This window comes from Diprion similis, chromosome 6 (assembly GCF_021155765.1).
Source record: "Diprion similis isolate iyDipSimi1 chromosome 6, iyDipSimi1.1, whole genome shotgun sequence".
In the NCBI taxonomy this organism is placed as follows: domain Eukaryota; kingdom Metazoa; phylum Arthropoda; class Insecta; order Hymenoptera; family Diprionidae; genus Diprion; species Diprion similis.
This window is the reverse complement of record NC_060110.1, coordinates 11661966-11677085: the sequence shown is the minus strand read 5'-3', so window position 1 is coordinate 11677085 and position 15120 is coordinate 11661966. Positions and strand designations below refer to the sequence as shown.

The 15120-nt window shown below is 43.0% G+C and overlaps 1 protein-coding gene across 2 annotated transcripts in view; it reads left to right on the top strand.

Annotated features, from left to right (window-relative positions):
- LOC124407574 (cadherin-related tumor suppressor) overlaps nt 1-15120 on the top strand; it is a 100728-nt gene that overhangs the window by 80464 nt on the left and 5144 nt on the right. For both annotated transcript variants that reach the window (XM_046883837.1, XM_046883836.1), the window contains 6 exons: nt 10797-10977; nt 11065-11318; nt 11420-11850; nt 11937-12281; nt 12395-12724; nt 12836-15067. In XM_046883837.1, coding sequence (XP_046739793.1) covers nt 10797-10977; nt 11065-11318; nt 11420-11850; nt 11937-12281; nt 12395-12724; nt 12836-15067 — 3773 coding nt within the window. The remainder of the gene's footprint in view (nt 1-10796; nt 10978-11064; nt 11319-11419; nt 11851-11936; nt 12282-12394; nt 12725-12835; nt 15068-15120) is intronic.

The window sequence follows — 15120 nt, the reverse complement described above, 5'->3', positions numbered from 1 at the left end:
TTCTTTTGAAACCCATTGTGTAGGCATGTACATACGTTTACATACGTGCGTCGGTCGATCCCGAACCCTCCTTGCATTATTGTATGCTATAGTACGTCTATGTATATGTACTTTATTCGAACCTTAGGATCGTTACTCTCTTTTATTGGCGTTGAAATAAAATGTAATATGCAACCATGTACGAACCAAATCGTTTAACCGTTCAAATTTCAAATGAATTATTTAACGAGGCAATGTTAGTTTCACTTGGGAAGGGATTTTTTCCTTTTATAACGGACTATTGCTTCGCTGTATATAATCTTCTCAAGTGCCTATAACAGTTGTATAATTTCCGAGTTATTGTCTCTCGCAGCTGCATGACTTGTGACGCCGCAGTCGAAGTAAAACAAGCAATATAATGTCTCAAGGTAATCGATGGAATTTGTTTGTACAAATATTTCACTACGATGTCATAATACTAAGTCGGGCCAACGATACAGAGAATACCTATCATTCGTTCATGCAACGAATTCTTCTTGGAATCTACAAGTCGAGTGTAAAAGCTGAAGAATAAGGAAGAAAAAATCAGTTAAGAAGTCTTTGGTTTGGTCCAAAAGTGGATAATTTTAGAATATTTCGCTGAACGGAGTATATGGTACTCTATTATACCTGCACATATACGTCGAACCCTTTTACACTTTGAGTGCAGCACCCGACTCTGAGAAGCACCGTTCCACAGACAATCGTTACGATTAACCGATTATACACTTTGAAAGACAAGTAAATTGCTGTAATAAAACTGTCGAGTTATTTATTGGAAAAACCATGTTAACTAACGCCACCAATCCAGTTTTCCAAGAAGTTGCTCGCGGTTTCGTTGAAACCAGTTGGCGTATTTCAGGACTTGGTGTAAAGAATTTTTCAACTCGCTAGTTTCGTCGCCAAATTGTAGAGTGTCAAGTCTGCTTGTCATTTTTATGCATTGAACGCGTGCGTAATCAAAACGGGATATTGTTATAGAATTTAGTAAATTTTGAATGGATCCTGACTCACCGCATCAGCTGTAAAAGGTGATATTTATCCTATAAATGCGTTACAGTACGAACGTTATATGTTCCTCTCAATCTTCCACTGCCAGGCTAACAAACTGACCACAACTGTCGCTGGTTAATCAATCCGTTATTCCGCGACAAAAAGTGACCTCGCCTGATTGGCGATGTGACAAGAAGATGTGATAACCTTCCTCTCCCTCCTGGTCTTCCTTGATTTCTCGGTACATCTACGTCAGGGAAGAACTACACGCTGTATGAAGAATGCACGCACAAGAGATGATCTACAACAGTTGATCACGAAGTGAAACGAAAACGGTTTGCCACCGCCGTATTTTACCGCGATAGGACGAAGTGCGGGCGTATGGGGTTTGAATTTTCTGATGGAGGCGTTTCGCGCGGAACAATGGCGACTGGCCCGACAGCACAAGGTCGCCGTCAAGTTGCGTTCATCGCTTCTCAATACGGGCCTCCTCTCGCTTAGTGCCTGGTCCCCGGACGCCGACTCCTTCTTCCAGCACCAAGTTACGACCGGAGCGACGCGATGCACCAAGAGATTCAACGAGCGTCGTCGCGAGGTGACGCTAATAGCGCGCGCGACGCGGCTTGCCTCATTGGCATACACACGAGTACACAAAAGATGCATGCAGCCCACATCTTCCTACATGGACGAATTAATGCACAAGTTGGTCATGGGAGTGATATCACTCGAAGCTTTTATTTGCCGAATACCCGCCAAGGAGGATGTCAAAGGGATGAAGTCAGTCGTGTATTTACGCTCAGAGGTAACAATACCTTCTATGTATCGATTAATCCAGGAAGGAACTGGTACCCTAACAATCTGTTTGGAATGGTCAGAAGAGAGTCAAATCTCATTACTGTGAAGACTCCGAATGCTCGGATTTCAGATCGTTAAGCTTTCAAAAAAATATTTCGTATTACCTAAGAATGAAAATCTCGAATAATCGATGAGAGAAAATATGCAGAAGACATAATACGATTACCCTTAGAAGCTTTTAAAAATCAGATCCGTCTGATATTTAAATCACCGGTAAGTTTCGATATTATAAATTTTGAAAATTTGGAGTTTTAACCTCAGATAACGATGAGATTTGGAACAAGAGTGAATCTGATTTTGATCCGCATCCAAAAATACAATTGCGATCAATTTTTATCACGTCGAAACTGGTTAATGCACGGTTTGAAGCGTTAAACTCTCGGGTACAAAAATTCCTCCTGTTCGCTTCAGAGTTAAGGGCTTGTGTGCGATTGAGCTTTGATTTCTAGAGATTTACTTGCTAACCCGTCTTTTACCCTGTACTAAATAATACACTTGACGGAAAATAATTGATTATTGTTATTGCCTTTGCCTTTGCCAGTGGCGGCAATTTTGATGCCTAAAGGAAGCTTTCAATTGTTTCTTGAACTTAATTTACAAGGTCTAAACTATATCTGTGTAACTGGCGCTTCAGTCGTTTATCATGCATGTTGAAGTGCAATTTTCTAAATAATTGTCTCGAGGCCGGGAATAAATCTCGCGGTGACAGGGTTTTCTTCCGTTAATGTATACGTAAGCTAGAAAGGGTTCCGATGCTCACACACAAACACATCCATAAACTAAATTTTTGCCGCTTTATTGCATTTAATCTTCACCGAGGTAAAACGAATCTATAATAATATCGATGACCGAATGAACTCATTACTATGAAACCTGGATGGTATCAACATTAGACTTTGACAGTTGACTCAATTCTCTGCGCCCATTCCATCTACGATGTCTAATATTTATACCTAGTTGGTAATTAATTAAAAGTACTTCGACTTATGTTAACATTTTATTGTAAGTATATATACAATACCCGATGAACATATTTTTGTTTCAATAAATTTTTCACTCTACGAATTGCATCTAAACTTCTTTCACGTAAAAAAATATGATCCACTGCAATTTACCGCACGAATACAGAGTGTTGAAAAATTCTGAGAATACGAAGTATGTAATCGGTTAGTATTACAGGTTGAGCTGCTCAGGACGAAGCAGGGGGTATAACGCTAAAGCCTAAAGAACGCGAAGCTAATCAAATGAGGTACTTTGAAATGAAACTATGTAGTTGAAAAGAATTGATAATCGGGAAGAGGAATCTTAGATCAGGGTACTAACGGTACGTGTATCCGTAGCAAATTGTAGGCCACCGACGATAACCGCGAAGAACCAATTAGTCACGACCCGCAAATATCATGCTTACGAACTGAACCTCTAATAGCGATCGTCTAATAATTGGTAAGCGCCTGCATAGATAAGACGACGATGGAGGTTGAGGGTATGGAGGGGCGGGGAAACCCGGCAAGCTGAATCAGTCTAATTGCAAGAAAGAATGGCGGATATCGGAACCAAGGAGACCCCGTAAACCGTCCGAGTTGAATATCCTTCCGTACATATCATTAGCTACAGAGCGCATACTGCGGTATGTTATTGCATAGTTGCTAGCTGGCTCAGCGAGGTAAGGGAAGACACATACACAGACACCCAGGGTACGTACATCCTTCAATTCCGCCGCACAGACGCAATCTGCAGAGCCAGAGCCGACGGGGGAGGTGCGGGGGGAGCATAGAAGATTTGCCTCGCTGGCCTTATTATGCTGTCACAGAATTCATCCGTGGGTTTCTACCGTCAGATCTGTCCTTTTCTTGCGGCCGCGCCGCGCCGTCTTTCATGCTGCAAAGGTATACCTCGCGGCTACTTTCAGTTTCATTTCTCGTGCAGCCAATCCTCCGACAACGGAATGGAAGAAGGACCGCTGCAGCCAGCGTTCGACTCCTTCAGCAGGAGCCGTGTGCGTCCGTCCTCTCGGAGGGCATCTTATAAATCGAGTATTAACGAGTCCGTGAACGCCATGCGCTACAAAGGGTGTCGTACTATTTGAAATTCAAATTAATTGTTTTCACCGAGTACACAGCGATATCGTCACGATAACGGGGCAAGAGATATCGCGGTAGAGCGTCATTCGAGAATCACTTATCGTTTGCGATATATGTTTGTATCGTGCGACTCCTTTTTCTTTTTCTTCTTCTTCGTCTTCTTCTTCCTCCTTCTCTTCGCCGTCTTTTTGCCCCTTTGTTCCGAAGTCTTCTTTGAAATTTCACATTCTAGACGCGAGCGTGTAAAAACTGCATTTCATTTTTTGTCTTATAGAGGAAAAAAATTTGATTAGCTTCGTTTGATCTTTGGACCTTGTTTTTGATATATGCACCTATAATGCGCATCGAGATGCGGCGAATTAAGTTAGCGAAAACGAACAGCCGCGGTCTGCGTCGGGGGGGTTTTATTAAAATTGCAAACTGAGAAATTCGTGACGACAAAATTGGGCCGCCGCCGTTGGTATACTAATTTCTCTTTTCGTCGGCACGCGAAGATCGGGAATCAAACGTCTGGCGTTTCATCGCAATTTAATCGATCCCACCCATCCCCGTCTCGAACTCCAACTTTAATATACGCGTAAGACGTGTGGATCAAGACCACACCAGAGCAACGATATAAACAAGTATACATATATAAAATAAAGTAAATTTCTTCGTAGCCCGGAGCTCTGTAATTTCCAATAAACTCCCTAAACACCTCGCGATCCGTTAACTCGATCAAGTTACTTCGCCGCGCGTTCCAATCAAATTACCCGCCGGGCACGAGCGCCAACCGAGACACCCCGTATGTACGACACGTATATTATACACGTACGAGTTGACGTGCGTGTGCATTGTCCCACGATAATGTCCATGCCTAGGCTTGAGAATATAGGAGTGAAGCGAATGGCTTTGATGCGCAAAGCTCTCCGCAATTGGATATATCCTAGCCATTTATATTATATATGGTAGATATACAGACAGAGGATAGTGGTAGGTATGTACAATAATGTACACACATACATACATATCGTAAAGGCAAGAAGAAGATAGAGAAACATAAGAAGAAAAGAGAATCAGAGAAAGGCAGAAATTTTATCTCTGACAAGAAAATTGGGCCGGTGAGGCTAACAATGGGACTTGGTTCTTCTTCTCTGAGTTCGTTCGCTCAGCACTATAACGGAACTTGTGCGCACTGCCATGCCGCCCTGAGATACTCGGCATGAAATTTGGTCCAGACCCAGGGATGTGACCCACGCTGAAGTTTGCCACAGACTGGATGGACCTCGTAACTCCGAACTATGCAGTGTAACGCGCCTGCGTGTGTCCAATATCGTAGAACTCTCGTCTCGATGTGCGGTGGTAATAAAATCAATCGAGAAACTCATATTTTTCTATCGTATCTGACTTTTGACATTAAATCTAAATGCATCGTTATTCTTTCATTTGAAAATAACGACGAACTTATCTTGGTCAACAGAGATGACGGGCAATAATTTTTGCAAATAAGTAAAATTAACCATCAATAAAAGGACATCTGACCCTGCGCGAAATACGAATATAATCCACATGGCAAATGAGACTCTGAAGGCGTTGAAAACTTGAAATTAAAAACTCTCATTAAGATGGCACATCCGAGTAGATGGCTAGAAAAATAGACGAATTTTGAGAATTTTCATCTAAAAAACTGTTAATTCGATTCCATCCGTTCTTTTTTATTTTAAAGTTTATATATTAAGGTATATTCGGTAATTTTTTCATCAAAATTTATCCACTCGTAGCGTTGTTACAGTAGTCGGTGTAAAACATGTTCCGTACTGACACGGTTTGCGGTGCCTAGGATTTTGGACTATCGGTTGACCGAAAATAAAAAATTCCAAGAGAATTTTGAAATATAATATATTGAGTCACTCACTGCGTAAAGATTTTTTTTTTTTTTACATCGAAACGGTCGATGTTTCGACTTTAACCTTCGTTTTCCGGCCTGAATCTAACACTTTTTTTGGACCATAAACAAATAAATAATTGTCCTAAAAAAAACCATAATCAGCGAACGAGACAAAGTGTACAAAAACATTATATCCAAATTTGGAAAAAATTGGTCGTGTTGTTTTCGAGATATCCTAAGCACGGACTCGAAAATGTAGTTTCGAGAAAATCAAGTTTAAAGTTTGACGAATCGGCCGCAGTTACTACAATTCTTCAGATTTCACTGCGGAATTCACACACAATATTCTTCATACTTGAAACTGTCAGAAACGCAAATAAAAAGAACTTGGACTTCTAAAATATTTTACTCCGATGTGCCCCCTTAACGACTCGTGACCTTCGTTGGTATTAACTTGGAGGTGTACGAGCTTTCATTTACTTCGAGCACGGTTATTCTTTCGGAAATAATCATTTCGTTTTCACGTCGCAGCCATGCGGAGCGAAAGAGCTAAAGAACCGAAGGTGGCTGCGGTGAATAGGGGATTGGAGCTATAGGGTTTTGTACGGTCAAACACAAAGGTTCGCGCGCTCGTGAAATCAGATGAAATTTGAGCGCAGACGAGCGTACGTCTCCTTAATAGGCCGGGTTTTAGAAACGGTCAAATTGATCTTGACAAAAAAAAAAAAAAATGCCCCCAACTCAACGACTATATTATATTCGCATCGCAGTTTTCAACTTCAAGCATACCTCTATTATCATTGCATTATTCATTTGGATGTAAAATAATTGAATTTGAAAATAATCTCAATCACCACGAATTGCACATACGTATCAACGCCGCTAAGGATAGTTGAAAATACCGTTGAAACCTCATCTCCATATGAATCATAAAGATCACCAGGATTCTTACACCTCGAGAGTAAATTCTATGGAAAAGACAAGAGCAAGAGATGAGATTTGGGAAGGAGAGAGAGAGCTTTCGTACTGCATACGTATTATATGACAAAATCTGGTTAGTAAAAGTATATTAGCAGGAGGTACGAACGCGAAACCTGATAACCCTCGTAAATCGTTGTGACCGACCTGGGGTCCAATATAAAGCTGAAGCTAACAGCCAGAGTTAGCAGCCGAACTTTTTGGAAATAGAAAAACACACTTCAGTTTTATTCTTATAATTGGATGAAAGTATTGGGGGTTCAAGGTATTTCACAAAATTTTGGTTTTCGGACTTCACTACCTTATTTGAATGAACATCACAGCTTCAGCCGCGTGGGTCCAATCCGTTCTGCAAGCTCGTTCTTTCCGTTGGTTAGTGCTTACTAGTTACCGACTGACTGCTCTGCAGTGGCTGAGGCAGCAGGGCAGTCGTAACAATACCATAAATCATAATATTCAAATTAACAAAGGTTCAATAAATTAAAACTACGGTTGTGCCCGACAGAGGCAAAGAGGCACGGATTCCCCTTTTCTTTCACCCACACATCCACTTGCTTTGCTCCGTGTTAAACTTGGACCAAGCTATTTCTCTCTTCATCCCGCTCTCTCTCTCACTCTCTCTCTCTCTCGGTCTCGCAGCTTTTCGGTTCCTCTCTTTTTCTTTCACAGCTTGTGGCCCGTAGGCGTAGCGGTCTGTGACCAAACGCCGAAAGTCAAGCCGACCTTACCGATGCCTGGTCGTCACTTATACCTTAAAGAGAGGGAACTTTCTGGCTGGCCGCCAGCGTAAACAGTAGAATTCGATTCTCTGCACCTTTGCTGCAGTCTTCGCTAGTGCGACCTCTCGCAGCGACTCGTGAGATGACGGAGGTAACGAAACGTCGTTGTTTTTCCTTAAGAGTTTTATATTTATCAACGGCTGGACTCTCTCGCGCCTTTTTCTTCCCGATTGTCACCATGGGGGTACTTATACGCCGTCACTTATTTTTCGTTTATTCCCTTTCGTTTTGCCCCACCCTACTCACGTCTGTCTTCCAGCACACATGCTCTTTTATTCTCTTTCTCTCTCTCTCTTCCTCTCAATCTCCTCGGAATCACAATTGCCATTTGCATTCCGTGCAGTATCAACCCGAGTTTATTGAAATCGTCGACGAGAAAGCGATAACGACCTGAAATAACGCGGCATCACAAATAGTTACCTCTTATTTCAATCACATACGTACCCCTACATCCAATCGAATGATAAAAGTATATCACCGCACTATTACACCCGCCCAACCCTCTCCCACCTTCTTTAAGTACACTGTTGGGGAATTGTACCGAATCCGATTTGAACCGACGTGTGATTGCACTTTGCACAAGTCTTTGCACACACTATTCACGGGTGTGCACGTGGAAAACACAGCATTAAGCCCATTGCAATAATGTTCGTTGAACGGCTTCGCATCCAGTAGAATGTGAACAAACTCGTATTCGCATATAGGTAATGCCTACGTCTGCTCGTCGCGAGAGGCCTTTACTTTATTCGATTGCCACTGGGTCCAACCGACCGATGGACAGACAGACAGACAGACAGACAGACGGATAGACGGATAGACAGCTGCAAAGTACACGTTAAACCATTCAGAGCAACCGATTAATATCATCCTACGAGATGCATAGCCTCGCGGGAGATAGCTGAACTTCGAATACCTACATAGTATATACACAGTGCACCTTGTGTTCACTCTGGCTGATAATAACTTCGACTCAACGACCAAGCGATTATTATACCTGTAAGGGTATCGTGAGAGTCACAGTCGCGACGCAACGTTGCGTTTGCGTTGCGTTGCGTTGCGTTGCATTGTCCCCGTGAAAAATGACACACGACCATTCGTTTCCTCGACGACTAGTTTAGACATTAAGTGCCCCGGTATAGTCGGCAATTTTTACTTTCTTCCTTTTTCCCTTTTTCCCTTTGTATAAAATTCTGCCGGCTCTGTAATCGTACGTTGGTACGCAAGCGACGACTGAGGGATTTGCTGTACGTGTGGTCACAGCACGGGGCTAATCACAGATGAATTTGTCATACCCACACCGCGGCGTACTTTGCGAGGAATCGCTATGAGATCTCGTCTCTCGACTGTGTTTTCCACCTCGGCGTGCGCGTGTAAACGATAGCGTAGTAGAGACAAGCTTTGCTTTGCGGTATTTGTACCCCTTGAAGTCTCTGTATAATCTCGGTCTATGATATGCACAATGTATTACACGGAGTAATGTCACTTGTCACCGAAGTGCTAAGGCTGGTTAAATAAACGTCGTTTCAAGATTCTGGATAGATAGATACAATGCATATTTACGTCAAGTACTGATCATCCTCGTAAAACCGCTTTTTAGACGAATGAAACTGATAATAACTGGCACCTGCAACGTGCCAACTATCATTCACGTTCCTCAACCATAATCGCTTCGAAGTAAATGTATGAAATTTACGTTACCGTGAGTAATTTTCAATTTCTCCTTAAAGTTGAGGAACAATGGTTAATTATAATAGATTTATCAGTACAGTTTCATTTCCAAACGTATGTACATAGGCACATGCAGCTATATCTACCACATAGACGTACGACAATCTTATACCAATCGAATACGGAGTAACTGACTGACTCTGTCGAGCTCGTTTACTTAATTGAACCAGGCTAGCCTTAAGAACGAAGGAACGAACAGAGTCGATAAGGAACAGTGTCCCGTTGCCTTAGCAAGCTTGACTTCCTCGCTGCATGATAGACTTGGAATTTGCGGAGAGACACTACCACGTGCCGGGGATACCGCGGAGTCATTATTTATTCGATTTATTGCAATGGCAGTCGTCATCAGTTGCACGTTGGCTCTGTTCATCGATCAGATATTGATGTCTTCCGCATGCGCAAGGTGCCTCGGACGCTACTATTCCGCACGGTGCCGCAATAGCAAGCATTTATATATGAATTGAAATCTCCGGCAAAAGTAATCAACCTTGTAGATTCGCACGCTGAATACGCTGAACTGAAGTAGGTATGAGAACGGGTATTACATATCGCGCACGCACAGACAGACGATGCGTTATGATATTATCGAAATGACTAGCTCGAGCGATTTTATCTTTGGATTAAAACTAACGCGTTGATCGTCTTCTGGCAATGAAGAATCGAGAACAATGCGATGAACAATTTTGCTGAAAAATTCCTCATCATTTAATAATAAACCGCTCGCCTTACCCTATTAATTTTCCAACATATGTAGATGCAGTGCCACTAACGGATGCCAACCGTAAAGTACGTACTTAAGTTAGGCAACGGACAGCACTTTGTCAACTTTCTATGGGAACTTATAACAACTCCCCGCTGTGATCCAACTCCATGAGTATGGACATGGTCCACGCCACGCCAGCGGTACCTGCCGTCTTCTTCTTTATTTCTCTTTCTCTCACAGGGTTGGCTTCGTTCCTCCTTCCTCCGCCTCATCCGCATCTCTCTCAATCTCTATCTCCTTATCTCCCTTCCTCTCGCCTTTTCAACCTCTCGCCCTCGCAGTTCTCGCCTCTTCGCGCGTGAGTGTTTTTCTCTCTCGGTCTGTCTATCGTTGTTAGGCAAGGCACTAACTCATTCTGGATTATGACCATACGTACACATACGATCGCACGCAATCCCATGGTTCTCGATACTTAAGCATATACATACGTACACGTATACATGCAAAGGACTCGTCACGATATACTCAGTGTTCAAAAATTACCGAGAAATTCAACAAGTTTTTCGACATCTTGTAATGTATCCAGAATGAAGGTGTAAGGCGAAGAACATATTTCAAACGTTTTAAATGCCGATGCTTTTCCTCTATAGAAAGAAAAATTGTACATATAATGACAATGTATATAACGATGAAGGTTTTAACTTCTGTTGTCTACCTCTAATGTGTATAATCACCAAATGAATTATGACTTTTTGTTATTCAATATAATTCAACTGAATATCTTCTCGCTTCAGGTTCTCCACCCTTAACCGGTTCGGGAATCATCAAGATCGTGGTTTTGGACGTGAACGATCACAGCCCCGAGTTCGCTAGACAAGGTTATCAGGCTTCCGTTACCGAAAATTTGTCAGCTGGAGCTTGGGTCGCGAAACCATCCGCGTCCGACAAAGACGAAGGCCTCAATGCAAGAATTCGGTGAGTTGGCAAGATTCACATTTTTAATCCCAGCCCATTACCTACTTCAACAACGTGCTATATGTAATGTTAAATCATTGTACACAGATATAGTCTACTAGGTGAGAAAGCCGAGAGATTTTCGGTGGACTCTGATACTGGGGAAGTGACCACCTTGGTGCCACTAGACCGCGAACAAACACCCGTCTATCATCTAACACTAGTAGCTCAAGATTCGAGTCCCACAGAACCAAGGGCTGCAGCCGTCAATCTGACGATACTTGTTGAAGACCTAAACGATAATGCCCCAAGGTTTTCAAGCCCCAGATACACCGCGTATGTCCCAGACGCAACTAAACCAGGTAGGTTCTACATTTCCAATGTAATAATTCCCAGCTACATGTTGATATTTCGCTTTCACTAACTACAATCTACATATATATTGTTTATTTATTTTCCAAAGGTGACTTCGTTTTCGGAGCCCAAGCCGTCGACGATGACGAAGGTGAGAACTCGCGAATTGTGTACGGGTTACAGGGTGAAGATTCGAAACGCTTCAACATCGATCCTCACAGCGGTGTCATTAGAGCAACGCAAGAGTTGGCCGGCGGTGAAACAACGTATCAACTCCAGATCCAAGCCTCCGATTGTGGAGTAGATCCCAGATCGGTTACCGCTGATTTGGTTATTCATCTCTGGGAGAGACAATTGTTTCCTAGTTTTAGATCCACGGTTACCACGCGGTTCACTTTGCCAGAAGATGTGCCGGAAGGTCGAATAATTGTGCGATTGAGTGCATCGACACCAAAAGTTGGCGCGGTTAGCAATTTGATCTTCGGAATGGCTGGTGGCAATGTTGGAGAAGCTCTGAGGATCGAACCCCATACTGGAGAGGTATGTAAAAATATTATACAATTTATCTCTGCCCCGTGATCGTGTGATGAAGTATATTTCAAATTTCTTTCACTAATGCCTAACAGGTTCTAGTAGCTTCTGGATTTGACTACGAAACGGCGCCTCATTATGAGGCTTGGGTCGAAGTGCGTGATTCCGATACACCCGCTTTGCGAAGTGTTGTTCAACTTCTTGTGAACGTCACTGACGCTAATGACAATGCACCGATTATGGAAGCTGCAATCTACAATTCCACTGTGCCTGAAGAAGAATATCCCCCTTTATTCGTGACAAAAATCTCCGCCAAAGATGCCGATTCTGGTGAAAACGGTCAGGTGACTTACCATCTTGTGGACGACTTCGACGCATCTTTTATCATCGATGAAAATAGTGGGGAAATTCAGACAAACGCGGTATTGGATCGGGAAGAGGTATAAGACCATTTCAACAATCCTTTTAAATGCCCAATCAACAAACCGAGACCTAAGTTCACGAAAATCACGTCGGATACATGATTATTTGAATAACTCGACATTTTTAATAGGTTGCTTCCTACGAGCTGGTAGTTGAAGCTCGAGATCAAGGTGAGCCACAACTGACGGGATCTGCTACGGTCTTAGTAACCATTTTAGACAAAAATGACAATCCTCCAAGATTTACGCGTTTGTTCAGCGTTAATGTGACGGAAAACGCAGATATTGGATCATTTGTAATTCGAATCACCAGTTCCGACCTCGACATCGGACAGAATGCAAATGCAACATACAGTTTTACGGAGAACCCAGGAGGCAAATTTTCTATTGACGCACTCAGTGGAAATGTAACGGTCGCTGGACATTTGGATAGAGAAGAGCAGGACGAATATCCTTTGAAGGTATGCATATTTGAATGAGTGAAGAAAAGAAAGAAAAAAAAACCTTTACACCCGCTATCCGAGTAATTTTGAAAAAGATAATATTTAATCGATGCCCATTATTAATTACAGGTGGTTGCCGTGGACAGTGCTTGGCGGCAAGAAACATCCCTGGGCATAACGATACAAGACCAAAACGATAATGCTCCAGAATTTGAACAGGAATTGTACAACTTCCATTTCCCTGAACTACAACCTCGAATGGCCCATGTAGGTCAGGTAATGGCGACAGACCGTGACAAGCAAGGCCCGAATTCGGTGATCTCGTACAGTTTGCTGCAACCCTCGGATCTCTTTACCGTCGACCCCGCGACCGGTGATATATTCAGTAAGAGAAGACTGAAGTACAAACACACGCAGCAGGAATCATCCCCTGAGAACATATACTCGTTAACAGTCGTCGCTACGGATAACGGCAAGCCTCCGATGTCGTCGAAGGTGACAATTTCCGTGAATGTCGTTGACGCCAACAACAATGTACCGAAATTCGAGCAACGATCATATCTCTCACCAGTACCAGAGGGTTACGCGGTTGGTAAGCGAGTGGTGATTCTAGTGGCGAAAGACGAGGCGGACTTCGGTGTGAACGCTGAAATTGAGTATAGTTTTGTTGATGGAAACGGTACCGAGTATTTCGCAATCGATCAATTCACTGGCTGGGTTGTTGTGAGCAAATCCCTGGCGGGTCTGCCCGTTGGAACAAAATTTATTACTAAAGTCAAAGCACTTGACAAAGGGGTCCCGCCACAAAAGGATGAAGTCACATTGACTCTTGTGATAACAGGAGAAAACCTACATCCGCCGAGATTCACTGCTCTACTTAATCAAGTTATACTGCCAGAAAACGCACCAGTGAATTCTACTATTTTGACTGTAAATGCAACAGATGAAGACGATGGACCCAACGGTATAGTTCGTTACAAAATCTCAGCTGGGAACGAACAGAAGGAATTTTCCGTTGATGCGGTAACCGGTGCAGTTACAATCTTGCAGCCTTTGGATTATGAGACTGTTCAAGAATATCACCTCAATATCACAGCAACTGATCTAGGCTTTGAGCCAAAACAAGCCACTGCAACGTTGACCGTGACGTTGAACGACATCAACGATAACCCACCAACCTTCAATCAAAGTTCTTACGAAGCATTCCTGCCCGAGAATTCACCGCCTCAAAGTTTCGTTTACAAGGTTACCGCAACGGATATAGATTCGCCACAGAAAACGATCATCCAGTACAGAATTCTAGGTGGTAGTGGGAAGGAACATTTCAACATCGAAGAAAACACAGGTGTAATTTTGTCGAAAATCAGTTTTGATTACGAGGAAGCCGACGAATATACACTGCGCGTGGTCGCTGCTAATCCAGACTCCAATCCCCAAATGGTCGGCTTCACAACTGTCATCGTTCACATAACCGGTGTAAATGAATTTTACCCCAAGTTTATTCAGCCAGTCTTTCATCTGGATGTGTCGGAAAGTGCAGAAGTGGGAACATCCGTGGGATTGGTTCAAGCTACCGACCAAGATACAGGAGAAGATGGTAAAGTTTATTACTTATTCGTTGGCTCATCGAATGATCGTGGTTTCAGTATTGGGCCTGAAACGGGTGTCATAAGTGTTTCCCGGCATTTGGACCGCGAGACACAGAATAGAGTTGTATTGGCAGTAATGGCGAAAAATGCTGGAGGAATACGCGGGAATGACACGGACGAGGGACAAGTCATTATTTCAATTCAAGATGGCAATGATCCGCCGGAATTCTTGCAAAATCTTTACGAAGCAAGCATCTCCGAGGGTGCCTCGTTAGGTACACGGATTCTGACGGTACGTGCTGTGGACAAGGATGTGCGCCCTCAGAATAATCAATTCTCTTATTCAATAATTGGTGGAAACATTGGCCAAGTATTCAAAGTTGATCCACAAACCGGTGACATTGAAACAGCCAAACTATTGGATCGAGAAACAGTCCCAAATTACGAATTGATTGTCGGAGCAATCGATACCGGGTTACCACCGCAAACCGGTACAACAACAGTACACATAGATCTTCTGGATGTAAATGACAACGGACCGATCTTTGATCCTCCGGAAGTAATTGGATATGTTAGTGAAAATGAACCAGCTGGCACGAGTATCATGACGTTAAGCGCTATGGATCCTGATTTGCCACCAAATGGTGCACCATTCTCGTACAGATTAGTTGGTGGTCGGCAAAAAGACTTGGTTCAGCTAGATAAACATTCCGGAGTACTAAGGACCACCAGGAGTTTGGACCGAGAACTCACGCCTCAATTGGATATTGTGGTAAGTACATGAACACTCCAACTACTAGCATCTTGCATCACGAACGAATTTAT